General features: G+C 41.6%; 1 protein-coding gene across 2 annotated transcripts in view; it reads left to right on the top strand.

Moving 5' to 3' along the window:
- Positions 1-25,832, top strand: part of LOC147206635 (copine-8-like) — a 38,477-nt gene that overhangs the window by 9,442 nt on the left and 3,203 nt on the right. Inside the window, exons 3-20 of one of the 2 annotated variants that reach the window (XM_086108828.1) lie at positions 840-886; positions 1,987-2,090; positions 3,837-3,876; positions 6,033-6,109; positions 6,648-6,711; positions 8,372-8,475; positions 9,533-9,637; positions 10,908-10,949; positions 11,358-11,433; positions 12,091-12,147; positions 12,903-12,964; positions 13,099-13,145; positions 15,116-15,297; positions 16,459-16,586; positions 17,222-17,324; positions 17,841-17,898; positions 19,290-19,363; positions 19,779-19,976. In XM_086108828.1, coding sequence (XP_085964954.1) covers positions 840-886; positions 1,987-2,090; positions 3,837-3,876; positions 6,033-6,109; positions 6,648-6,711; positions 8,372-8,475; positions 9,533-9,637; positions 10,908-10,949; positions 11,358-11,433; positions 12,091-12,147; positions 12,903-12,964; positions 13,099-13,145; positions 15,116-15,297; positions 16,459-16,586; positions 17,222-17,324; positions 17,841-17,898; positions 19,290-19,363; positions 19,779-19,976 — 1,568 coding nt within the window. Of the gene's footprint in view, positions 1-839; positions 887-1,986; positions 2,091-3,836; positions 3,877-6,032; positions 6,110-6,647; positions 6,712-8,371; positions 8,476-9,532; positions 9,638-10,907; positions 10,950-11,357; positions 11,434-12,090; positions 12,148-12,902; positions 12,965-13,098; positions 13,146-15,115; positions 15,298-16,458; positions 16,587-17,221; positions 17,325-17,840; positions 17,899-19,289; positions 19,364-19,778; positions 25,642-25,832 lie in introns of those variants that run through there. The other variant, XM_086108827.1, reaches the window with a different exon arrangement.

Genomic DNA, 25,832 nt, shown 5'->3' with positions numbered 1-25,832 from the left:
AGCACGTCTTTAACAGCAATTAACATTCCGGTAAACTGCCGGGGGTTACGCCACAAAATAATAACAAAGTATTGGACTTGACCTGATGCGGTAAAAAAACAAACCCTAATTGATGATTGCCATCTGGTCTCAAACCTTCTCGATGACATCGTTTGACATCACCAGTGCTTTTTGCAAACGCATCATACCGGCTAAGGAATTAGCTTCGACGTTACCTGTGATTGTAAAACTTCAAACAACTGCAACTTTAACTCACATGGAGCATCAAAACATAGAAAGAGAGGATGGGACTTGCCCCAAAATGATGATCGCTATCTGTTCTCAAACCTACTTCACTATGACATCATTTCCTCGCACTTGGTGAGACGAGCACATCTCCAGCACGGTAGCGGCGGTGGCGCGAATGCTAATGAAATGTCACTTTAGTGCCGGATGATCGCCTCGCTCTGCTTTTCTACCATTTCTCTGTCTTTACGGGGAGAGGGAGAAAAAAAAACCACGGAGACTCCCCACAAGGGACGGGAAACACTCACATGTCAATATTATCGACCATCCTCACTCGATAAAGAGGACAGACATTCCGCCGCACTGTAACCTTGTTTTTCCTCTCCCACCTACGCAAACAACAACCTTGCCCCTTTTCTCCTTCCACCACCCCTCCACTGACATATCATCACGCTGCGAGGCAAATTTCTAGTGACAATTAATTAGGGAGTTTTCCCGCCACGACGCTGTCCGGGAAGAAAAAAAAAAACATGCTCTCAGCTCATCAGCATGAAGTTGTCACTGTTGAAAAGTTCTGTCGTAAAAGTCTCCTCTCCATCTCCTTCTCTTCGCAGTCTGTGTGCTGTACACGCAGGGGATAGCAAACAGGGAATGGCGAGAGGTGAGTCACAAATGGGATTTTTTTTTTTTTTTGCTATAAAATGGTGGCGGCAGACTGTTTTGGGAGACCGACACTGGGAACAAGACTGTTGTTTTCACAGTTTTTGCGCCACGAGAGGGATGAAACGTTTCTTGTGGTGTTTTGTTGTCAGCAAATGTATTATGCATCACACACGGGAAGCTCTCCCAAATGCTAGCGAGCAGGTTAACGCGGCCGCTTTGATGCCGTCTAATGGGCAACGTCCGTATTAGTGTAATTGCATCCCAGTGGGATGCGCTGGTGTTACAGTCGCTGGGTGGCTACTGGCGTCGTGAAAAAAAGACTTTATGTGGAGAGCGCAGTGAACACACAGAATGACTTTCACTTTAAGACATATTAGAACAATGATTGGGAATGTGGTGTTCATCGAAAAATGTAAATTGTTTGGACTATGGCTTCAAATTTGTATTTATTTTTTTATAGCTTTTAATTTTTTTGAAAAATGTAATTCTTATAATTTTTTTTAATGTGGGGGGCAGGGGGATGGGATGGTCAAAATCCACTTGTTTTTATCCATCATAGGGGAGGCGGCCATCTTGCCTTGTACTGTAAATGATGGCTGTGTCCTCAGAAGGCCGCATTTTTAGCCACATGAAGTCACTTCCGCCACGACTGAACCGCAGACGGTGTCCAAATTCACATTAAGCCTGTCCAAATTTGCCAAGATGAATGCAGTCCAGAAGGAGGAGCCTTTGAGGGTGTCAAAGGACCAAGCTTGCAAATTTTCTTTCTTGAACTTGGAAACCCCATGCGGTCAAGTCACGCTGGGACTGAGGTCATGCGGATGAAAAATGCGTCCGAAAATGCGGTCTTTGTGACAATTTCGGCACAGCCGATATCACGGTTGCTCAGGATAAGGTAACCAATCATGGCCCATCTATTTGTCATCGTTGTTATTTCAGACACACAAACTGTGTCGTGGAAAGAGTCTTCTGTCACAATTAGCATCTTTGCATCCGATTTACGGTGTCCAACTGTGTTTGGCAGATGTCTCTAAAAATATATGATGCAATATGCATATTTGACATGATTTTTTTTCCACATTTTTTTTTTTTTAACAGTTTGGCAGGACCGAAGTGATCGACAACACACTCAACCCTGACTTTGTGCGCAAGTTCATCTTGGATTATTTCTTTGAGGAGAGGCAGAATCTACGTTTTGACCTGTGAGTTATCCATTCATTCGTGTGTGTCCGTGTGTGCGTGCGTGTGTGTGTGTGCGCACAGCTCTCCATGCATTGGAGCAAAGCTAAGCGTGAAATATTCATGCCGTGTGCGGGAGGGAGATGTCCGTTATTCCGCCTTTTAAATAAAAGACACATTTTCTTGTCACTTTTTTTTCTTCTTCTTTTCCCGAGCAGCATTCTCATTTCGCTCGGTTGCCCTCGAAGAGGAAAAATAAGTCAATTTGACTTGCAAGTGTTTTATGGAGACGGTGATGGGAAATCTTAGGTGCCCATCGTGAGGAACCCATCCTGAAGAGGAGATGGAACTCTTCAAGCTCAAGTCGTCATTGCCGTTAGTTTGATCAGGACTCAATGAACCAAAGATAGGGGAGGAAAAAAAAGAGTACATAGTGCTTTTTTTTTTTAATGCAGAGTAAACCTTTTTTTTTTTAATACTAATTTTAAATTATAACCATCCTTTGTCTATACACAAAATCCACCAGAACAAGCACATTTAAATGTTAAAAAGTAAGCAACTAAAAAATATGTCAAATGATTTCCAAAAGGAATCAATTTTAATAAATTGTAAATCATTATCCATTATTGTTCAAATTTTTGTTATTGTACTGGAATAGGCTCCTGCTACTAGTTGGGCCAAGTACGGTCACCAGTGTAGCACAATAAGGTTTCATTGCAAGTCCTTCTAGGCCAAAAGTAGCACATTTAGCATATTAGCAAATTAACAATTAGCGAAAAAAAAAATCCCAAAAAACATTGCAAGCAGTTGTTCAATGAATGTGCCCTGGTTATCCTACTAGTGCAATGAATTGTCTTATGCTCATGAGGCCAAAGAGTGGACTACTACATGGACTTTGAACACAATCTCAACGATATGAAATCAATGCTCAAAACAGCTTTCTGTACGCCAATCTGTTGTTTTGTGGCCTCTTTTATGCGCGTGTCTATAAAAGCAAGCCACCACAATAAGAAAACAGCACAGGAAGCGGAATCCTATCTGGCGTGGTGCCGAGTGATGTCATCCACAACTTTGTGCTCACGAGGCGCCGCGGGATATCTGTGTGCCTGTATGTGTGCGTGTGTCTGCATGGTCGAATCAACATACATCCATCATGATGTTGTTTTTAATGCCTCCCTTGCCTTCACTTTATCTCGCTCTCTCGCACGCACACACGCACACGCACAGCTCGCAGACGCACACTTGTCAGTGTGTCTCATTATGAAACGGGATCACATGAATGATTCATGAGGCGTCCAAAGTGACAGCGGCGAGTGGAACGCATGAAGCGCACCTGTGCCTTGTGACGCCAGCGCACACTCATGTGATACCAGAAAAATAAAATATTGTAAAATCAAGTTAACGACTCTCAATAGTTATCCCCCGTCCCTACCACCACCACCAACAGAAAAATTCAGCCCCCAGAGGCAGTTTCACATAGCGACGGGAAATTTGGTAGGCATGCTTATCATGCTGAGTCAAAAAGAAACAAAGCCCAAATAGACACGAGAAGGCAGCCATTTTGGGTTCAAGTGGCTATTTGAGGCTCATTTCCAGGTGACATTTTGTCCCTTTGCTCCCAAATTTGGATCACATCTACGATACGGATGGGCAATGCCACGGTGTGAACCATTTGAGTTTTGCTCTTTGTGTGTGGGTGCAGCATGTCAGCAAAATTGGATTAGAATAGTGTTGGAACGTACTTTAATGATGCTCTCTTCTCCGCTCAGGTACGACTTGGACTGCAAGAGTGACAATCTCTCCAAACATGTGAGTCTCTCTGTGTGTGCATTTTATTTGTGCTTTTATTGGATTGTAATGATTATCTGAAAATGCTTTTAATTGTATAAGTAACAATCATAAGAAATCAAATTTGGAGATACATGCTGGATGGTAAAGTTCAAATGTTCAAAAATGCCATCCATGGAGATATACTGTATGTTTTTTCTGAATGGTAATGTGATATAGCACGTGCTTTTTCTTTTTTTTTTAAAAATTGGATAATGACAACAAAATGACGAAAAAAAAATTGCCGACATGCTTTTTGTTTCCGTAAATAAACTGCAACCTTTGGAGATACTGTACAAAAGATGCTCTTATCACCCCTCAGCTATTCATTCCTGTCTGAACAGAATCAACCCTTCCACGCCCTAACGCCTCCTCATCCTCATCTTAGTGGCCGAGAGTGCTCACCCCTCAGCCCCTTCCCCATATTTTACAACCCATAATGCTCCATCTGCATGCAGTATGAACGCTGAGGATGCTTGGATGCGTCCTGTCAGAGTTGTGGATGTGTGGGATTGCAGATCGGGCACGTGGCCCCATTGTCCACAAATGCGCCCCTATCCGGTTGCCCGGCTATAAATAACCCCCCCTCCCCCAAAAATGAGAACAATTCATCTTTATCATCAAAAGTACAGTAGCTTAGTTGTTCCAGCCCATATGCTTTGTTTACGTACCTTGTGCAGATATGGCCGTAGGGTGCAGATGTGTTGACAGAACAAGCACTCATGGATTAAGAGCTTTTATTTGCTGTCTTGTCCTGACATATAGAAACACTACTTCAATCTCATTTAATTTGCGAAGTGATGCTGAAATATGCAAGGCACGGCCAGAATTAGGTTGTGGCTTTGCTGTTTGATGAGAAGCCAGTATCTCTGCTTTTTTACTCATTCGCTATTGTCCGGTGAAGCCTGGTACTTTCAAAACCATCAGTTTTCAGGACCCTGGACCTAAAAATGGCATTTTTATTCAACCATCAACATTGCATCATTCAAGAGAGCATGCCTTTTTCAACGCTTGAGAATGGTCAGTAATTTTTCAAAATAACATCCACGCATGTGAAATGATTAATACTCCTTTTTATTTATTTATTTATTTTGTGAAGAAAAAATTAAGTTTAGCACGATTTGGCTTGATGGCAGTGATTTGCACTTTAACATAAATAAAAAAAAAAACACCAAACATTTTCAATGGCCGTTGACAGTAAAAGAAAAAAAATCACAAAATTTGGAGATGCATTCTACTATTTACGTGGGAAAGAGAGCAGGCAGGCCGGTGAATCGGGAAATCCATGCATAATTGATACCAGTGAAATGTTGTCAGGGGTATGAAAAAGGGGTATTGAAGATACTTTTTCATACAAGATGACAAAACAATTGAAAATGTGGAGAAACTTGCCTGCTCAATGTAAAATGACAATATGTTAATGAATATCCATTTATATGGTATTTTGTTATTTTCTGTATCCAATCTTTTTTTAAATCGTGACATTCTGAGAATTTTTTTTTAAACTTTCAAGATGCATTGTGGTCATTTTCCTCCGTGCATTTGTAGTTGAATATGATTTCCAGTGCGCCCCTCTTGGAAAGGTCGCAGCTTTTTGTCATGTTTCTTAGTCGTCAAGAGGAGGAGGACCTAGTTGTGTTGTGGTTGTTCTGGCCAGCATCTTTGGAGCAGATTTGCGCCTGCGGGACGTGAATACGTGTGTCCATGTGTATCTCTGTCTGTGTGTGAGTGTGTGTGTTTGTGTGCGTGTATATCATTGCACAGACTTGTTGTTGTTGTTGCTGCTCCTGAAGCCAATACTCTTGTGGAGGCCCCCCAGAAATGAACAAGGACACTACGAGTGGTCGGCCTCCTCATGTCAAAACATGATGCATTCAAGACAGCTGGGAAATCTAAGGCCTCTGACAAGGGAGCTTGCATCAGAGCAGCCACCTAAATTCCATCCGTCCATTTTCTATAGCATAGAGCTGGTGTTTTTGGATGTTTTGTTTTTTTTTCACCTGAGAGTGCACATAATTCAAAACATGAAAAACGTGAAGGTCTTTGACTGGACTCACTTTTTAAATTATATATTTTCATGTTCATTAGGTATTTAAGATGACATGTTTATCATGTTTTGGTTTTCTTTGCCCATGCAGGACTTTCTAGGCCAGGCCTTTTGCACGCTGGGCGAGATTGTGGGCTCGCTGGGAAGCCGTCTGGAGAAAGCTTTGATGTGAGTTGGGCTCCCTAAAAATGTATTGTACACTACTGGAATCTTGACTTAGAACTTGAACTCATCTCGTGATTTCATTGACATGTATTGCACACGTCAAATCAATTTCCCCCATTCCAGACCCTCAAATGTATCTGAAACCTTTCTATTTTCAGTAAAAGAAAAGTGTATTGTTTAAAAACAATTACCTTCTAGCATGCTATTCTGAAAATGACATTTTTCCTAGTAAGATAGATAACCGCAATGTCAACAACTTATGTCAGTCAACATCTACACAGCCAGATGTGCTAGCTAGCTAGCTAACATCTACCTAATATCAGCTAGCATACTAAGATAAAGCCAGCTAGCTAATATCGACTGGCATGCTACCATGACGCAATCTAAATATTGGGGTATCCCGTCAAACGTTAGCTTGAGAGTCTCCTAATTTTGCACTTTTCTGTAATGTTGCACACATGTAGAAAGAAACATGGAGGCCAAAAAAAAAAAATGCACTGTGATGCCACGCTAAGCTACTTGTCATGATGTGTTGTTGCAGGGGTATTCCTGGGAAAAAATGTGGGGCATTGATTGTGAGAGCTGAGGAGCTGAGCAACTGCCGGGTGAGTCAAACAAATGTCCTTCATGTTCTAAACGCACCACAGAGAGGTTTTGGTCTCGAGACACTCCGACACTGAATCAACCTACGTGTCATGAATGCACCACGAGAGCGAGTGTTTGTTTGTAACTTGACGCACAAACGTCCGACATGTTTTAATGCACCACACTCAGAGATGTTTTGTTTATCAATAGATGCTCCGATATACATATCCGACGTGTACTAATCGCACCACACTGATAGGGTTTGTTAAGGTAGTTAATAGACTCTCTGACACACAAACGTCCTATCTCATACGTGTTCTCAAGTCCCCACAATGTGTCCTTGTCAGAAAATGCCTCAACACAAAAATCTCCTGTGTCCTAAACGCACCACACTGAGAGTGTATGTCAATCTGCACAATGACACAAAAACGTCCCACATGCCCTAAATGGACCAAACTGCGAAAGTTTGTTAGTCAACAGACGGTCCGACACACAAACGTCCTTCATGTCCTAAATGCAGCACAGAGATCGTGTTTGTTTGTCAGGAGACGCTCCCAACGGGGCTAAAATTAGAAGGCGAGTGTCCAAAAGTGGACGTTCTAAAAATAGCCCCTCACTGCTGTAACTGCCTCTTGCAGCACAAGAAGAAGAAATGATGTCAGCATGTATAGTGTTTTCTTTATTTTGGGTTATTCTGTTTCACTTAGACAGTCTGTTATAGACTCAACAATGGTGTTGCATTGAGCTCCACAGCAGCAAGAGTCGTTCTCAATATTCTAGTTGGTTGCAAGTTGCCATGGTAACAAGAGTCTGTTAATTTTGGCCCCAAGAGCGATTTATTTTTATTGTCATCAGTAAATGTCAATTATACTTACATTGTGAATAATATTTATTTGGATAATTTCTTATTTTATAAATACATTTGTCCAAAAAAACTACATATTTTCGAGAGAGAGAGAGATTTTTTTTAAATGCAGAATTCAGCTTTTTTTTCTTCTGTTCATCTTTCTTTCTAACTTTGTGCTTCAGAAATATCATTTTAAGGAGATTTTGTGACTCTCTCCAAGCACTGCCCCAAAAAATTACTTGATGCCCTCCTCCCCCAAAATAAAAATGCCTATGTTGATTGTTTCACCGTGGATACCCCACAAAACATTTTAATGTCATTAAAAGTCATCTTACAACATTAATCTTAAAAATACATGGCTTTCAGATATTTTTTTTGGGGGGGGGGGGGTGTACTCAGAGTACCCATCTGCAAAGTTCATGCAACGAAGACTCTGTATCCTCACAAATGACCCAAGCTAAACTTTGCCACTTCCTGATGACAAAGTTTGTCTCACAGTGGAGATATATCACTTCCTCGATACCAATTACAATGCAACTTTTCTGGATAGGCAGGGTTTGCGTAGCATCTTTTGGCGTTTTAGAGTGAGCGCCGTAAATGAGAATAGGTGAAATTAGGCAAATTTGTAAATAGTAGGATTATTATATATGGTTAGACATACAGTAAAATGGATGCATTTGGAATGCATCAGTGAACAATGAAATGAAGTCAAAAATGGAAAGTCTCCTCACACCATCCCATAATACTTCCGTCACAATGTGCGTGTGTGTGTGTGTGTGTGTGTGTGTGTGGGTGTGTGTGTGTGTGTGTCTGCGTGTGTGTGATGCTAGCAGGAGTCGGTTATGCTGCAGTTCTGCGGCAACAAATTGGACAAGAAGGATTTCTTTGGCAAGTCGGACCCTTTCCTCGTCTTCTACCGCAGTAATGAAGACGGATCGTGAGTTGACAAGCTGCCGCTCGCCTCCGCTGTTTCATCTAACGAACGCAAGCACGCACAAACACACTAAGACACACACACATGGACGCTGATCGTTCACGCTCCAGAAAGCTGCCATGTACACTCTATAAACACTAAATGTGTTGTTCTTATATAATCTTCTGTACAGCATGTGTGTGTGTGTGTGTGTGTGTGTGTGTGTGTGTGTATATATATATATATATATATATACTGTATATATTCATGTGCAATGTGCATCCAGTAAGCAAGAGGAGAAAAAAAACAACACCAATTAGCCTTGTATGGAACAATAATAATTAGACGTAATAACAATAATAATAATAATGCTGATGATGATAATCCATCCATCCATTTTCTAATCCGCTTATCCTCACGAGGGTCGCGGGGCTTCGGCAAGAGGTGGGGTACACCCCCCCGGACTGGTTGCCAGCCAATCACAAGATGGTGATGATGATACTAAGTAATAAATAATAATAAATGATCTAACATAATTTGAATAGGAGTTTATGAAATCACATTAGAGCAATATACTGATCATTTTAAATGCTACAAGCAATACATTCAATTGAAATAAAATAATAATCATGACCATAAAAAAATCTGTGAAGTTTTAATCACGTACAAATATAAGATCATGCAAAACAAATGACTAAGCAGATGTTCAAGATGGACACCTATCATGAGTGAGTTTATATCATAATATCGTGAGTTTCTGTCAGCCAATCGGGAACTGACGTTGGTATGGCAGCAAATAAGAATCTCCCAGAAGAATAAATTGCAAAAGAACTCTTCGGTTCCTCGGGTCAAACCGTGGCCATTGTAAAGCTTCCCTCAACTTAAAAAGCAAAGTGGTGACATGCAAGTACAGTAGTTGGCCCCCCAGCGAAAGCAGGCCTGCCACTTAACAAAATCCCGCTTTTGTCCCAATGTTGGCATCTACTGAGGCGGCTGAAATACTATGCGGAGGGGCTTCGACAACACACACAAACCTGAACGTGTGTGCTTGTGAACATGCGTGCGTGTGTGTGTCTGGCAGGTTCACTATTTGCCACAAAACTGAAGTGGTGAAGAACACTCTGGATCCCGTGTGGCAGGCCTTTAAGATTCCCGTCAGGGCGCTCTGTAATGGCGACTACGACAGGTACACCACCGCCATTCAGGATACTCATAATCATGTCTTTTCAATATTTAATCATGTCATTACTAACCGATGCCAGTCTTGTATTACAGTGGTACGTCTACTTAGGAACGTCTTTTCACACGAAATTTTCAAGTTATCCTTTACTCTTTTCTTATGCTCAAGTGTCATTTATTTTGCAATAATCTAATTGTAACATGTATTTGTTACATAATTTGATGCATTTTTATGCTTTAGAAAACATTTATGTCTGAATTTTGGGGGACTTGGAACAGATTAGCGCATTAACATGGAAAACGCGTCTCTACTTACAAAATGTAGTTAAGAAATTCCTTCCAGAACCAATTAATTTAGTCAGTAGAGGTACCACTGTATAGTCATTGTTTTCAGTTGTTGCAATAATATTTATACAATAAATATTCATATGAATGTAGTTCGACAGAGTTGCAGGATCTCATTTTGTGTCGCCGCTTATGACCCATTTTCGCGTGAGCCCCTTTCACTGCTAATTACATAACATGACGGCAAATAAACCTGAAATAATGTTTTGCATGGAGCTGTTCAAGCGCTCTCATTTGTATTACTGGTCACTACTTAAATGGTTATTGAGTCACAGAGCAGGCAGAGTTACTTTATCTCCTCTACTCGGCTGAATCTTTTTAGGTTCCGCAGGCTGGTGGAATCCATCATATTAAGAACGTACATGTCATATATTTAATTTCCATACAAGCGGCACTTGATAAGAGATGAAAGCGTAGACTTTGCCCGTGAGATTAAAAAAGAAGAAGCACAGCAGGTTTGAACGGTGTCACGTTCACACTGCACTTTGTGCTGGATGACTTGGACTCCCCCCACTTGGTAGGAAAAAAAGAAAAAGGGGATTTGCATTTGTAATGACTTGACCTTAAACCTGCGGCAGCACATTTTTTATTCATGTATGATTTTAAGGTTAAATATCAGACCAGATGATGGCAGTTCTTGTATTAGCTGTCAAGAAAATGTAAAAAAAAACATCACTTTTATTGCAACTAATAACGATATAAAAGCTAAAAATGTTGCTGGCTGTATAGAAAAATGCTGGGGACTTTTTTTTTTAAACTAATTGGGCAAGGTGATGGTTAGGATGAATAACTGTCAGGGTGTGTCGCGTCTTACGTTGACAAGTGTGAACTTTGTGACATTTATTTCTACTTTGCAAGCCTCGATCGTATGAAAAGACATTTTCATTTTATTGTCTAAAATGTGTCATTTCATTTGCCTTTTGATCTCGTAGGAGCATCAAAGTGGAAGTGTACGACTGGGACAGAGACGGCGGGTGAGTTCACGCGACATCTGGCCAACACGACTGTCAACCTTCATTCAGTCCAGATGTTTAGTTTCATCGGCCGTTCAAAAACCCATGACGGGTCGCAAAGAGAGCAGAGTGGTGATGGACATGAACTCAATGTGCTATTAGCTACATTATCCCGATTAGCTGCGAACGTGGCCAACAGTTTTATCAGTTTTTACGCAATTTCCCAATGTCTGATGTGTGAATGCGGCAATTAACGTCCATGTCTCTCAATTATGCCGACCGCCGATCGGCTCGTTAGCGCCGGCGCTTTATATCTACTGACATGATGTGGATGCACGTCACACTTTTAATGCGATAATGTTGACTCGTGTGTGTGTGTGTGTGTGTGCGCGCGCACACGTCCTTGTCCGTGTCCTTCCTCGCACACAGACACGACTTTATCGGCGACTTCACCACCAGCTACAGAGAAATGTCCAGAAGCCAGTCGCAGTTCCATGTCTATGAGGTAATCTCTTATGCACAAGTGTTTTTTTGTTGTTGTTGTTTTTGGGTGACATTTTTACAAGTCTTAATGGTCAACGAAGTCTAAAACCGAAGTGGGCTGATTGCATGTTGGATGCCATTCGGTTGGTGCAGGTGTACCACGTGAAGTGTCCCGTGCCTGTTACAGCATTCACCCTGAACCGATGACGTCAGCACACACGCGTGTATCTGTCGACAGTGCAAGTATCAGTATTAGGGTGGTGTACGGTTAGCATCGCGCGCTTAATAACTCAGTGGAGTTCATTGACCTCGTCTTTCTGATCAAACCGTTCGTGAAGGTCGAGCGCGAGACAAAGCGGAGAAGATGAAGAAGAAGAAGAAGAAAGCGCGGTGCATCAAACATGGCATCCCCTTTTTGCCGACACTGCCGTCTTTATGCGTTTCCATGGCTTGCTAGGCTACGCACGCTTGACAGCACACGAAGGAGAGCGCAGCAAAAGCATTCCGTGGGGTTTTGACACTGAAGTCAGCCGTCAGCATCATGGGGACGCTCGGTGGATTGAAAATCAAAACAACGGCAGCTGGTTGGTGTTGCCAGGGTGTTGACGGCCTTCGCTCATTAGGCGTCACCGTGGCAACGCAAGACAATCATTGTAATCAATGTTGTTTTCCTCCACAGGTGCTAAATCCAAAGAAGAAAGGAAAGAAGAAGAAAAAGTACCAAAACTCAGGAACGGTCAGTTCTGTTTTTATGACTATTTCTGTTGTCATCGTTATTATTGTTGTGTTTGTTTATTTTTAAAATATACTTTATTGCTTTATTTTATTTCCACAAAGGGAATCCATAAAATGATGATTTGCTAAATAAAAAGCGCATGAATAAACGAATGAAAATACAGTCATGATTTCATTCCCCAGTGGCATTCACATGTACAAGGAGCTATTCATGACTTGGTTGCTAAAACTCATTAAATGCTAAGACAGTGCTTCTCAAGCTATCCATACGGCGGTATCATTTGTCTCAAAAATTGTTATAAGTGCACGGCTGTATAACAATGTGTCCTTATTAACATTATATTAAAAAAGAAATATGAATCTTTTGAATAATAACCCCTGTGCACACTGTCAGTGAGCGTGCCGCTGCCTCCTACTGTAGTGGATGTGCAATTACACCTTATTCTGGTCCGGCAAAGAAAAAAGAAAAAAAAGTCAACAAGAGCAAGCCATTTTCAGCACATTACATTGGTCAATAATTTGTGAAAGTAACGCCCACGCGTCTAGACAGACCAATCGTATGAATGTGTGGAAAAATAATGAAATGTTCCTCCACTAGACGGCAGAACTTACGTAATTCTACATCATAATGTAGATACCGTCGATTCGCTAACATTTTTGTTTGATGGCGTGCCGTGGTATTTTTCTAGCATAAAATATGTACCTTTGCTCAATAAACATTGGCCCATGAGAATGAAAGTTGGTGTTGTGTCGTAGGTCACCTTATTGTCGTGCCTGGTGGACACTGAGCTGTCCTTCTTGGACTACATTCGAGGCGGGTAAGCCAAAATGAAGACGGACAAGCGAGCCGTAACGTGGCTCTTAATTGCGGGCCTTTTTTAATGGCACGACATGCCGTCAAATCCCAGATTGATTGCGCCGATTTAATATCTAGTCTTTTTTGTCTTTGCAGGACGCAGATTAATTTCACGGTGGCGATCGATTTCACGGCATCAAACGGTGAGTGCACGTTCTCGCTCCAAGTGGTGGAAGGCAACACGCTGGGCTTGCCTTATCACTCACTTTGTCGAGATTGACGTCGCCCCCTTTTTTGTTTGAAAATCAAAACGAACTTGAGCGAAGTTTTGATTAAATGTCACCGGGACGTACAAAGTACATGCCTACAGGATTTAATATTGTGAATTGAAGATAAATTCATTGATGAGATTTTCCCCATAATTCTTGGTTGCGTCACTGAGCCTAAAATGTTTGCTTCATTATAATTTGGATATTGCTATAGTACAACACATCCTATATTTCACCTTTATTTAATTTTTTAAAAATATTTTTGACGTTTTTATTTTATTTAAAGAACTCTTTTTGAGTTCTTTAAATAAACTATGTTTTTATTTCCCATCCATCCATTTTCCGAACCGCTTGATCCTCACTAGGGTCGCGGGGGGTGCTGGAGCCTATCCCAGCCATCCCCGGGCAGTAGGCGGGGGACACCCTGAATCAGTTGCCAGCCAATCGCAGGGCACACAGAGACGAACAACCATCCACGCCCACACTCACACCTAGGGACAATTTAGAGCATCCAATCAGCCTGACATGCATGTTTTTGGAATGTGGGAGGAAACCGGAGCACCCGGAGAAAACCCACGCAAGCCCGGGGAGAACATGCAAACTCCACACAGGGAGGCCGGAGCTGGAATCGAACCCGGTACCTCTGCACTGTGAAGCCGACGTGCTAACCACTGGACTACCAGGCCGCCCTATGTTTTTATTTTAAAAATTAAATTCCATTTTTAATTGGAAATTTAATTTTAGATTTGGTTTATTTAAAAAAATAGAGCAAATCAAAAACAAAATGATCTTTGTTGTGTATTAATGTGGATGTGTACTGAGATTTTTTTTCTAAATCCATACTGTGCTTCTCCCTTACAGCAGCATAATGTGGGGCTTTTTCCCCCCTCCCCCTTCCTTTTGTTTTTCTTTTTCATCTGAGAACTCAGGTTGCCATTTTGTCAGGCTTCTCATTTTGCCCTGTTGGTCATTGATTTATGTCTCCTGGAATGGTTGCAACTGTTAAGTGAATTTTGCTGCTCTGTACTTGTGATAATAAAATTCTATTCACTTCCGTTCCATTCCACAAAACTTAAATTGAAAATATGAAACATAAAGATTTAAAAATCGCAGTGGACTCCCACTAAGCAAAACAAACAAATATTGGAGAAAAAAATGCAAATTAGTCAATCTGCAGGAACTGAGTATGGAAAGGTCCACTGGAAATTGAAGTTTCTTCTTCTCAAACAAAATGACAGCATTTACATAATTTTTCCTTTTGGTACCAATTTCTCTGGCGCCATCAGAAACATACACACACACACACATACAAAGACAAAAGCACCAGTTTTCCCCAAACTTTCCACTCGGAAGGACCGAGAATGTTTCTCTTGTGCGGCTTTATGAGGCGCTTAGAGGCAAACAGAGTTATGAAACGTAATTAACTTTAGGGGGCCGCACGTTGGTTGCTGGTTGCTTTGATTGCACGTAGAAATGGTGATATTAGCAGCATAATTGTTTTATCCCTGGCAGTTTGGCCGCAGGCCACGGCGAGTTTTTATTACAGAACTACTCAGGGGCGCTCAAGTGTGAGGCGAGTGGGTGATTATTTATGTGATACTTTTGGGGCCGTCATTTCTTGAAATGGCGAAAAATGACATATATTTCTTTGATTTCACTGTAGGGGATAATTACATATTACTTCGGAAACCGTCCCCCCGTCCTCCCCCCATTAGATATAAATGGAAAAGATTACATTTATTGACGACACAACTTCACTCTTTCCCCGCAGAAACTTGGGACTTGCTCCAAACATGAAGATTAAGACTCATGATTCACTTGTGATTTGCATGTATGTGACCACGTGATATGTGACATGCCGTTGCAGCGCCGTGCCGACGCGTGTTCGTTCTATGCCCACGCAGGCAATCCGTCGCAGCCCACCTCATTGCACTACATGAGCCCGTACCAGTTGAACGACTACGCCATGGCGCTTCGGGCGGTGGGCGAAATCATCCAGGACTATGACAGCGACAAGATGTTCCCAGCGCTCGGTTTCGGAGCCAAGCTGCCCCCCGACGGACGCGTCTCGCACGAGTTTGCCCTGGTGAGGACCGGAGAGCATTTATCCAGTATCATGCATGTGTTCTAAAAACGAAATCAATTAATACTATCTTGATAATTTGTGAGAGAGACTTAATGCTAAAGCAAGTTAAGATAGAGATCAAATTTTCTCTTGGTAAGTGGCTGAATTTTCACCCAAATTGTGTGAAAATTGCCCAAATTATCTCAAAATAAACCTAAAATTTCTGTTTCTGACCAAAATGGCAGACCGATGTGGTTTCGGGCATTACTCTGAGAGACTTTCTTGAGGGTCAACTCATGACAGCCATGCCCATAAAATTTCATGTTGGTATCTGAGATTGGCTTTGAGAGCTCAATTTCCCCAAATTCTGAGGTGCACACCTGAACCTAAAATCGCCACTTCAAACCATAATGGCAGATTTCTTGTTTCTTTTCAGGCATTGCTTTTAGGGACTTTTTTTTGTGGGAAGTTTTGATTAAATGCGCCGATGATAGACAAGTCTGTGAAATTTCACATTGCTAAGTCAAACTGCCTTTTGGGGTTGATTGAGATTCTGAACCCGAAGTGTCCATCTTAGACCAAAATAGCAGACTTCAATGTGTCTTTTTGGGCAGGGCTTCATGAGACTTTTTTGTGGGTCTACTCATGGTAGGCTTATCTACCAAAATACCGGCTTGCTTAGTCAAACTACATTTGGGGGCTGAATTTTCGCAAAATTTCAGGAATACACGACTGACCCACAAGTGTCTACCTTAAACCAAAATGCCAGACTTCATGTGACTTTTTTGTGGCTCTTTTTTGAGGGCAGTGTAAAAAGCAGTGACCCATTCTGTAATCAACATCCAAAACAGTTTAAGGATGATGTCATTTCTTTATGTCAATCATAATCCTGCAGCTCCATCCATAACACAGTGCCAGATATCCAGACCGCATCCACTCCTCAGCTCTGCCTTCCAGATGCTTCTCATTAGCGCTAACAGGCGCACATGTACCAACCTCGCCGCTAAAGGACGAACACGTGGTCATCTTCCTATAGTGACTGCTACTGCACGTGTGACATCATTACACCAGATTTTAGAAAGCCTCCCACATGTGGAGCTCTTCAATAATGCAGCAGAGTCTGCTGCTCAGTTTGTTTCATCATCACTTTTTGTCTGTGCACGTGTGTGCGTGCGTGTGCAGAACGGCAACCCGCAGAATCCGTACTGTAGCGGCATCGAGGGCGTGATGGAGGCTTATTACCAGAGTCTCAAGTCAGTGCGCCTCTACGGGCCCACCCACTTCTCTCCGGTCATCAACCACGTGGCCAGGTACGAAGTGTTTCAGCTTTTACGGCCAATCAATCAAACCTCCCCGCCGTGCTCCACCTACCTTGTAATTAAATTTTGCTCATCTGTCTTGTTTGTGTACCACTGACATTTCTGTCACAATTTTTACCAAATATTGAGCAATCTCAAATGTTGATTTGGGGGGCTCTCCTGAGGAAAGTGATGATTTTAGAGGTGTGCGGATTCCACCCGACGCAAGCGGTCTGTGCTTCAGGTTTGGTAGCAGTCAGACAAAATAAGTACTGTAGTATAAATGACTTGGAAATGGTCAAAGAAATGCTAATATGGCCGCTTGAAACCAAAATGGCAGACACAGGACAGTGCGTCTGTTCGGATATGGCATCTTGAGACTTTTTTTTGGGGGGGGGGGTCTACTCATGATAGACATGTCCACCATTTTTTTTCTGTAAAACTGGATTCAGGGGCTAAATTTGTCCGGAAATTTGGTGTGCAAACCAAAATGGGAGACATCCTGCATTTTTCAGGTATGGCTTTTCGAGACTTTTTCATGAGAGGACGACCTACCAAATTTCATAGTGCTGAGTGAAACTGGTCTCATGGGCTGGATTTTCTTTTTCTTCCTTTTGCCACCTTTCCTGATGTTTCCACTGTTGCAGGTACGCGTCAGCCGTGACGGACGGCTCTCAGTACTTCATCCTGCTCATCATCTCGGACGGCGTCATCACGGACATGGCTCAGACCAAAGAGTCCATTGTCAACGTAAGCGTTTTTGCTTTTGTAGTGTCAGCTCTTGTGCAAAGATTAATAAGGCAAATTACTGTGTGTGTGTGTGTTTGTGTGTGTACATGTTTATATTTGCGAGGTCGGGGGGGGGGGAGGTATGCTTGTGTGTGCGATTGTGTGGGGTCAAATTACGTTTTAATTAATGCTACATTCACAGAATTCATAAAATGGATTTTTGTGAAAAAGAAAAAAACAACATCTTTGAGATTGACTTTAAAGGCCATATCGCCCTACCCGACTAGCACCTTTGTCGGAAGTTTCCCATCCCTGCTTAGCTACCAACATTGAAATGAGAAAAGTGAGCACACTAGAAAAAGGCAGATTGATTTTCGTCTTTTTTTTTCCCCCACAATGGTGCTTCCTTTTTCTCATGGGCTCAGCCAGTAATTAGCGGCACTATTTCACTGACAGCCTGCAGCCCCAAAGATAGCAAACAGTACCCAATCCCCCCTGCTTGTCTCTGATGCCTTCTTTCTCCTCTCACCCTCACAGGCCGCCTCTCTGCCCATGTCAATTATAATTGTCGGGGTCGGACCAGCAGAATTTGATGGTAAGCGGTGCGCATATTGTACATGTGTGTGTGTGTGTGTGTGTGTGTGTGTTTGGCGTTAATCCTCCGTTCCATACTCGCTATCTCCTCTCCCACATGGCACAAGGCTTCTTGCCATGCCCTCTTCTCGATAATTGTTGCTCTTCCCAGGCACGCCGCCGCTGAGGGGAAAATTCCCTCTTGTCACGCCAGAGGACGAGTGCTTATTTCCCATGTAACATCGCAGCAAAACACTCTCCCGACAGCGTTATTATTTATAGAATTGGGCAGGAGTAATGATACTGGATTGAATGCAAGCGTGAAAACAGTTGGTATGCTAAAACATGGCAGCTTGAATACAGAATGTGCTTCGAAAGATTTGTAAAGATTTTATGACATGTCCTGCAGTAGAAAAGTCCAAAGTAAAACGGCTAGGATTGAATTGTTTGCTCCAGTGAAAATGGCTGGCTGAGTGAAGACGGTACTGTGTCTAATGACACGGGGATAAAATGTTTACATGCTAACTTTTGGATGCCATAATACAGCAATGTAGCAGCCTGCAAACTTTTAACACAAAGTGCTAAGGCACATTAAAACGATCTGGCTTTTTAATTGGGTAGCATGACAATGAAGGATTGTTTTGTTAAAATCCTACAAATTAGCTGCTTGAGTACATAACGGGCTGAAGCAGCTTTTTAAGAATTTTACATCTTGCCCTTTAATTGGTTGTTATTTCTAATGTGAATGAATAAAACACTAACTTGCTTACAGTTGGTGTGCTAAAATACAGCAAGATAGCTGCCTGGGTGCATCCAGTGCTAAAGCAGATTGATGAGGAATATGCATCATGCTTAAAGTCGAGCCTTGTTTTGAATGGGAATCAATTAAATGCAAACAGTTGGTATGCTAAAATACAGCCAAAAAGAAAAGCAACCTAAGTACCTGTACAAAAAGCGCAAATGCAGTTTGCTATAGATTTTACCTCTTGCCCTTTAATTCAATACTATTTCTAATGGTTAGAATGCTAACACGTCATCAGTTAGTTTACGAGCATATTGCAACGATTTACATTGTGGCCTATTTTGGCACTACGGTATTCAAGATGAGAATGATACGGTATAAAACGGCAACAGTTTGCTGACATATCCAGATAGAAACGTGAATAGAGAATGTGCTACAAGCACCAGCCAGTTTCTATTCCGATTGGGAATGGACCAAATGCTATTATGCTAACAGTTGTTAATGCTGAAATACAGCAACATAGCAAACTGGGCAGAAAAAGCACTAAAAAAGATTGATCAGGTTGTTGCTGTATATCTTAAATCTTTCTCTGGAATTTAGCACATTTTCACAGGCTACATGGCTAACATTTCTGTGTGATGTGTCCCCCCCCCCCCCCCCCCCCACACCAGAAATGATCGAACTGGATGGGGACGAGGAGAGGATCTCCTCCCAAGGGCGTTTTGCTGAAAGGGACATTGTTCAGGTATGAAAAATTCCCAGGCTCTTGGTTATGACACGGCAGAAAATCTTCAATGAGATTTTGAAATAAAGGGATAAAACCATTAGTTGCTCATTACGTCCTTGTCCACTTTTTCCTTGGTGTACACTCTCGTCTGCTAGCTAGACAACATCACATGCCAGAAGTCGGTATGCCCACATCTGGCAATATCCAAAGACGAGCACTGTACAAGTAACTCTTTCTGTGAAGTCGAGCGCGATTTTGAAAAAGAAATGCTTAAATGCTAACATAGCACAACATTTAGCAAACTTAATTCCATGAAGAAAGGCAGACCTGTAAGGAAAATACAGGACGTCATGTCTGGTCTTCCGATGCTATTTCTCAAAGGACACTTGATGAGACGTTAACATACCGTGCATTTCTTCTCCGTGTCTTTAAGTTTGTTCCGTTCCGGGACTACATCGACCGCAGGGGCAATCACATCCTTAGCATGGCTCGGCTGGCCAAGGAAGTACTGGCGGAAATCCCCGACCAGTTTCTGTCTTATATGAGGACACGGGGAATCAAACCCGGTCCGCTGCCTCCCCCTTACACGCCGTGCCCCCCGCCAGCTCTTCACCCTCTACTCACCAGACGGGTAAGTCGGATCTAAGCTTCCGAGGACTCGCCTGCTTCTTCTTCTTCTTCTTCCAAGTCTTCACTGGAAGCTTTTGAGACAGTGGCCGATCACTGTTGTCGGAACGCCATGCAGGTGGATGCTGCACAAACGGACATGTGGGAATGATAGCCGTTTTCGGGGTGTGAGCTCCGCCGCATGAAAGGAACGGACTATATTTGGCATCTCACTTCTGTCACCACATTGTGTCTCTCCATATAGAAATGTTTACAAGTTGATGCCTGGAAAGGGATGAAACTACCAATCAAAGTGAGGATGCAGTATCGGCACGTGTGACTTTTTCATATTTACTATGTTATTAAATGGAGCATGTGCTAGTTAAAGAGAAGCATGCACTGTCGTCCCGCACTCAGGGCTTTGTCCCGCCCCACCGACTTGAACCGGCCTTACTTTTGGCGGCGTTCTTCCACACGGCTTTTTGGAAATGTAGCGAGGCAGCAATCCACACCCTTCACTTCAAAACAGGACTGGAGTGTGTCATCAATTTTTGGTTTGCATATCTTTTGTCCTCCTACCTCTCAGTGTGTTGCCAAAGCATGCTAGGCTGTCTTTTTTTCTTGTTGTTGTTGTTATTCGAGCCTTTGAATTCTTATCTGATCCCAAGCGCATTGGTTGCAAAGACGAAAAAAAAAAACTGTCAACGTGAAGCCAGTAGTAAATGACTGCTGCGGTTCTAGTAGCATTTAAACATTTTCCTTTCTTGAGAAAAGTACAAGACTGAAGTGTGAGGTGGTGCTGAATGGTTTGCAGCTAATCCACTTGAAAATAACTCGCATTACCCATCTTCACTAGTGATACCTGTCATAATGGATGATACCCGTCATAAATGATGATAACAGTTAGAGCTGACAATAACCATGCCGATACCCATCGAAATTGATCCGACCCTTCGGAACTGGCAATATCCATCAATAAATAATACCGATAATAACTAACATCGTAACTGACGATAGCCACCACAATTGATGAAAACTCTCGTAAAAGGATAATAACCCTTATAGTTGGTGACAAAAGTCATAATTGACGATACCATTTGTAAGTAGTAACAATCCCCACGATTGTTTATCATTTTAACTGGCAACACCTGTTGTAATCTGTGATACCTGTCGTATCTGACGATAACCGTTTTGATTGACTATATGCAATGTTACTGGCGGTATCAGTTATTGACAATGGATAATCAGATTGTATTTATCAATACCCGTCATAGCTGATGATATCCGTTGTAATTGACGATACTGATCGTAATTGATGGTATCCGCCGTAACGGGCGACATTCATCACAACTAAAGAAACCCATTGAAACTGTCAATAACCTCGTGAATTGTTGATATCCAATATTACTAGCAACACCCACATTCATTGATACCTATCCAAATTGTTGATACTGATGACACCGTTGTAATTGTCGATAGTTAGTGTCACGATTCCATCGTGATTGATGATAATTGTCATAACTGTTGATACCCGTGGTAAATCGTAATCTGACAAAACTCACAATCCACTATTTAAAAAACAACTCACAGAGCATTTTGCATTTTTACCATGACAAGCGTAAATGCTTCAAAAAAATGGAAACATTTCCTCGCCAGTGTCTCATTAAGAATAATCATAATCATAATAATAATAATACTGTGATTCATGAAGGAATTATTTCACAGATTTCCTAATTTGCCTTTTTGGCTTTGGGCTGCCAATTTTTCAGGGACGCTTCCAAGCTTAAAGGGTGGGGATGGGGGGGGGGGCGTTATTTGTGCTGCACCCTGTTAAAAGTTCAGGAAAAAGATTCCCCTCCCAAATTGCACTGACACTTTGAGCCACGACCCTCATTTTTTTTTCTTTAGTGTTTCATTTTTGATTGTTTATTTGTTTGTTTGTTTTAATGTGAAGTCAAGCAACCACTCACTTCCTTTTCTGTATCTGAAAAGAAAATTCTAGGCCCTTGTTGTTCAGGTTTACAACATTTTCTAAAGTCGGGCCTCAAAATACACCTCCAAAACACGCTTGTAAAACGTTTTCTTATACATATAAATACAGTATATATTTATACACTGTACAAATATCTGCCTTTTTTTGGTGTATGGGCTTATCTTATGATTACATGTACTGCTGCTTCTTGATGTATCATATTTTGTACCGAGGCCTGTAATCATATTTAAATTATGACTAACAGGCCTTATCTGTGTTTCTATGTTGAGTTATTCATATTTAAATGATGAACGACAGGCCTGTATTTTTTTATAGCTATATATTGTGAACACGGACACTCTGTAGCATTGCCCCCCACCCTTCCCTCCTCGCCCCAACACTTGTTTTGTGTAATTGTTTCGTGTAATGTGGGCAACGAAAGGATGGTCTGACAGACTTTTTCTACTCTTTAGTGGTCGTATTTTTTATATGTATTTTGTCCTTTTTTTCTCCCCCCCACACCTGAGAGTCAAATGTAGCATCAACAGCTGATAGCAGAGAAGCAGACAGACAAAATCTTGTGAATGAAAAGTCAATATACCGGACACTTTATTAGGCACGTCGTCCAATAAGATACAAAGCAAACATCATTTTTGACTCGGTAAACTATTGCCATGACAATATTTGTAATATTTTAATTCTTGTGCTTGGTTTTTCAAACAATTCATTCAAATGCTGCTTTGATCTTTGTTTAATATACAGTAAGTCATGGAAATGTGGCCATCATATAATCCGACAAACATCTTCTAAATAATGTGAACATACATTGTGGAAAGAAAAAAAAACAATTACCCACAATATTTTAAACCTTGGTAATCAAAATCAACTACATGAATTGTCATTGTGTCCATCTGGGATCCCATTTAAGTCAACAAACATTTTGGGACCAAAGGTATGGTTACTATATCATTCTTGATCCTACTTCTGTCACCAAAATGGCGTCTCCTCTAATTGCCCCGTGGCAATAAAGTTTTCTTTATCGAAATGATGTGTTCATGTGGGATACAACTCCTGTCACCAGATATTTTAGGTCATGTTTTTTTTGTGCATTGGATTTCATTCGATTGTATTCCTAATGCTGTGTCCAGTGGGTGTATAGTAAATCCGGTATACAATGAGTGTATATATAGTGTGCAGCTCATAGAGCATGCATCACGAGGCGTTAAGGGCCTTTTCATTTCATTTATTCATGACGACAACTTCAATGTCGCCCACTCTCCCCTCCATCTCGCTTATGTGCATCTAGCGCATGTATGAAACATGCATGGCGCTTCTGTAACCAGGTCGACTTTTGATCGCGCTCTCAGAGGAACGGTACTTTTATGTCGCTAGATATGAATTGCTCCATCAGCGACCTCACAAAAAGAAAAAAGAAAAAAACGCGCCGTTTGACATTTGTAACGCAGGGATCGGAAAAAACAAGACTTCACAAAGATGGCCACACTAACGATGGGGCACTGAGATGCATCAGTGATGCATGACCTGATGCGCTTTCGCAGCTGGCTAATTAGCCGATGCTAAAAAGCGCAGCCAACGCAGACTTTGAGAGACGTTGCTTGGTCCGCGGCTGGTCCTGATCTTTTTTGGGGGGGTGGATTCAAGAAAAGTTTGATGGTGGAAGGATAATGCTGTGGATAATGGCTTGTTTTTCTGCTGTTGGTCTAGAAACCTTTTGGAAAATTCTATACTTGGTAAATGTCTTTTGCTATTCTGTCTCATGACCCGATACCGTTACATGGTGCTGTGTATCGTTTCGTATCGTTGTATTGGGTTTGGATCAGGGATTGTTGTAATTATCTAGGATCATTATCAGTCTTCTCGTAGCTTGCTGATCGCTTGAATCAGGTGTGTTGTCGGGGCGGGGGGAGAAATCTAAAACAGGCTGGATAGGGACTCTTGAGGACCGGACTTGGGAATCGCTGGTTTAGGTCATTTATTTTTCTGTTCAGTTGGTCTAGGACTTCTTAGTTCCTTCAATATGTTCATATCATGTTCCTACCTTTGCATGGAGGTGTACAGTGTTTTTGGAATGGCTTATATCATTTATATTTCCTTTGATTTGGCTTAGATAATTAATTTTACCGTTTGATTAATTTCAATCATGTATTCTTCTGTTGGGTTGGTTGAGACCACTGACTTTTTCTGTTGACTTAGTTTCCAACCTCTGAGGTAATGATCCATCGTTGTAGTCTTTTCAGCTTCCATCACGAACAAATAATTGGGTTGGTAAAGAGCCTTTTTTTTTAAAGTTGGAACGTTATCGTTTTGTTTTTGAACAGTGTTTACAGTATTTTAAATTTTTATCAAGACCCAATACAGTTGGGTTTGTTTTGAGCATTTGTTTTTCTAAACTGCATGACGATGGGGGGAGTCGGAGGGTGCTCATTGGATGTCTTCCAGCAGTTCGATTGCATGACGCCGGCAAGTGTGAAATCACTGTTCCTCTGAGGCCGTGTAGGAGTAACAATGAAGAGCATTGCTTACAACGAGGCAAGAAAAGCCGCGGTCGCCGCCGCCGCCGCCTCCGCCCGCCGCCAGGCCATGTGACCTCCTCGCCGGTTTTTAAATGTCTCTTCTCATACGAACGCATTTATTCCACGGAATGCTTCAGCTGAATATCCTCACTTATCCGAGCATGCATTGGGTTTGCATGTCGAGGTTCTTTTCGAACAAATGGATTTTCAATATAAGAGTATCGTTGAAATGTGTACTGTTTTTGCCTTAAAAATCTTACAAGGCCGATCTTGGCATTGTGCAACTTTTCTTAAAGAGAAATACTTTTGTTCCGTTTTTCTTTTCATCTACAAAATCACTCCTCTGTCAGACTTCCAAGTCGTTTGCCACGTTTCCAGCAAGCAATACAGTTCAGTTCAAAACAACCAAATAATCCTTGGACGTTAAAAATATCAGCAACAACAACAAGAACAAATTGAATGGTTATTTCGCAATCACAGAAGGGCAATTTCATTGCTGTATTTGTTCAAGTTACTTCCGATGGAATGAGTCCTCAAACCTTAAAGCCCCCCCCAAATAACAGTTTTGGTGCATCCCGAAGAATGGGAAAGTAATATTGAAAAGGTCAACCAAATATTGTCTGGAAACAACTTGATTTCCACCCTTTATGACATTATTCTTCAAATGGGGGTTGGGGGGGTCCCAATTTTGGCACGGTTGCTACCTTTTGAAATTTAAAAAAAAAATGCTGTGGGAAGAACTTTTTTTTTTTTTTTAACCCTGCACAGCAGTTTTCCAAATGTGATAACTGGAGTATTTGAAGACATTTTGAAATACAATCCCTACAAAACTGAACTGCACCGCTCGATGGAAACCAGACTTTTATGGATCCAAACTGGTGGCCTAATCCCATGAAAAAAAAAAAGAAAGAAAACAAAGCACAGATCCCACTGCAGAATGAAGCAGTCAGTCTTCCTGAACTCTTAGTAAACTAGCCTTTACTTCTTTTCTGGCTGTCGATGGCATTTGCATGACGTTTGTGTAAACACGAAAACACAGATGATGAGAAAACGTGTCATCCGTTTGCCACGTCACAAACCAGCACTGGTTTTACTCCTCTTGTATATGGAAGCCTTGATGAAATTGGTTGAAAAGGATTATTACTCTCAGAATCTTTCAATAAATCTTACTATTTAAATGAAAACTTGTGTATAAACCTTCTTTGGCACCTTGACCATCATTTTTTTTGTCGATTTAATTGTTACTGAATTGCATAAAATAGCAATGAGAATAATTTGATAACACTGGGAACAAAAACAAAAGTACATGCTGAGTCAGTTTTTTTTATGCTGACTAAAACTAAAATTGGCATATTGATTCCCAAAATTGCAGTCA

Source organism: Hippocampus guttulatus, chromosome 4, assembly GCF_054856545.1.
Source record: "Hippocampus guttulatus isolate MCC_2025c chromosome 4, RoL_Hgut_1.0, whole genome shotgun sequence".
In the NCBI taxonomy this organism is placed as follows: domain Eukaryota; kingdom Metazoa; phylum Chordata; class Actinopteri; order Syngnathiformes; family Syngnathidae; genus Hippocampus; species Hippocampus guttulatus.
This window is presented reverse-complemented; position numbering and strand designations above follow the sequence as displayed.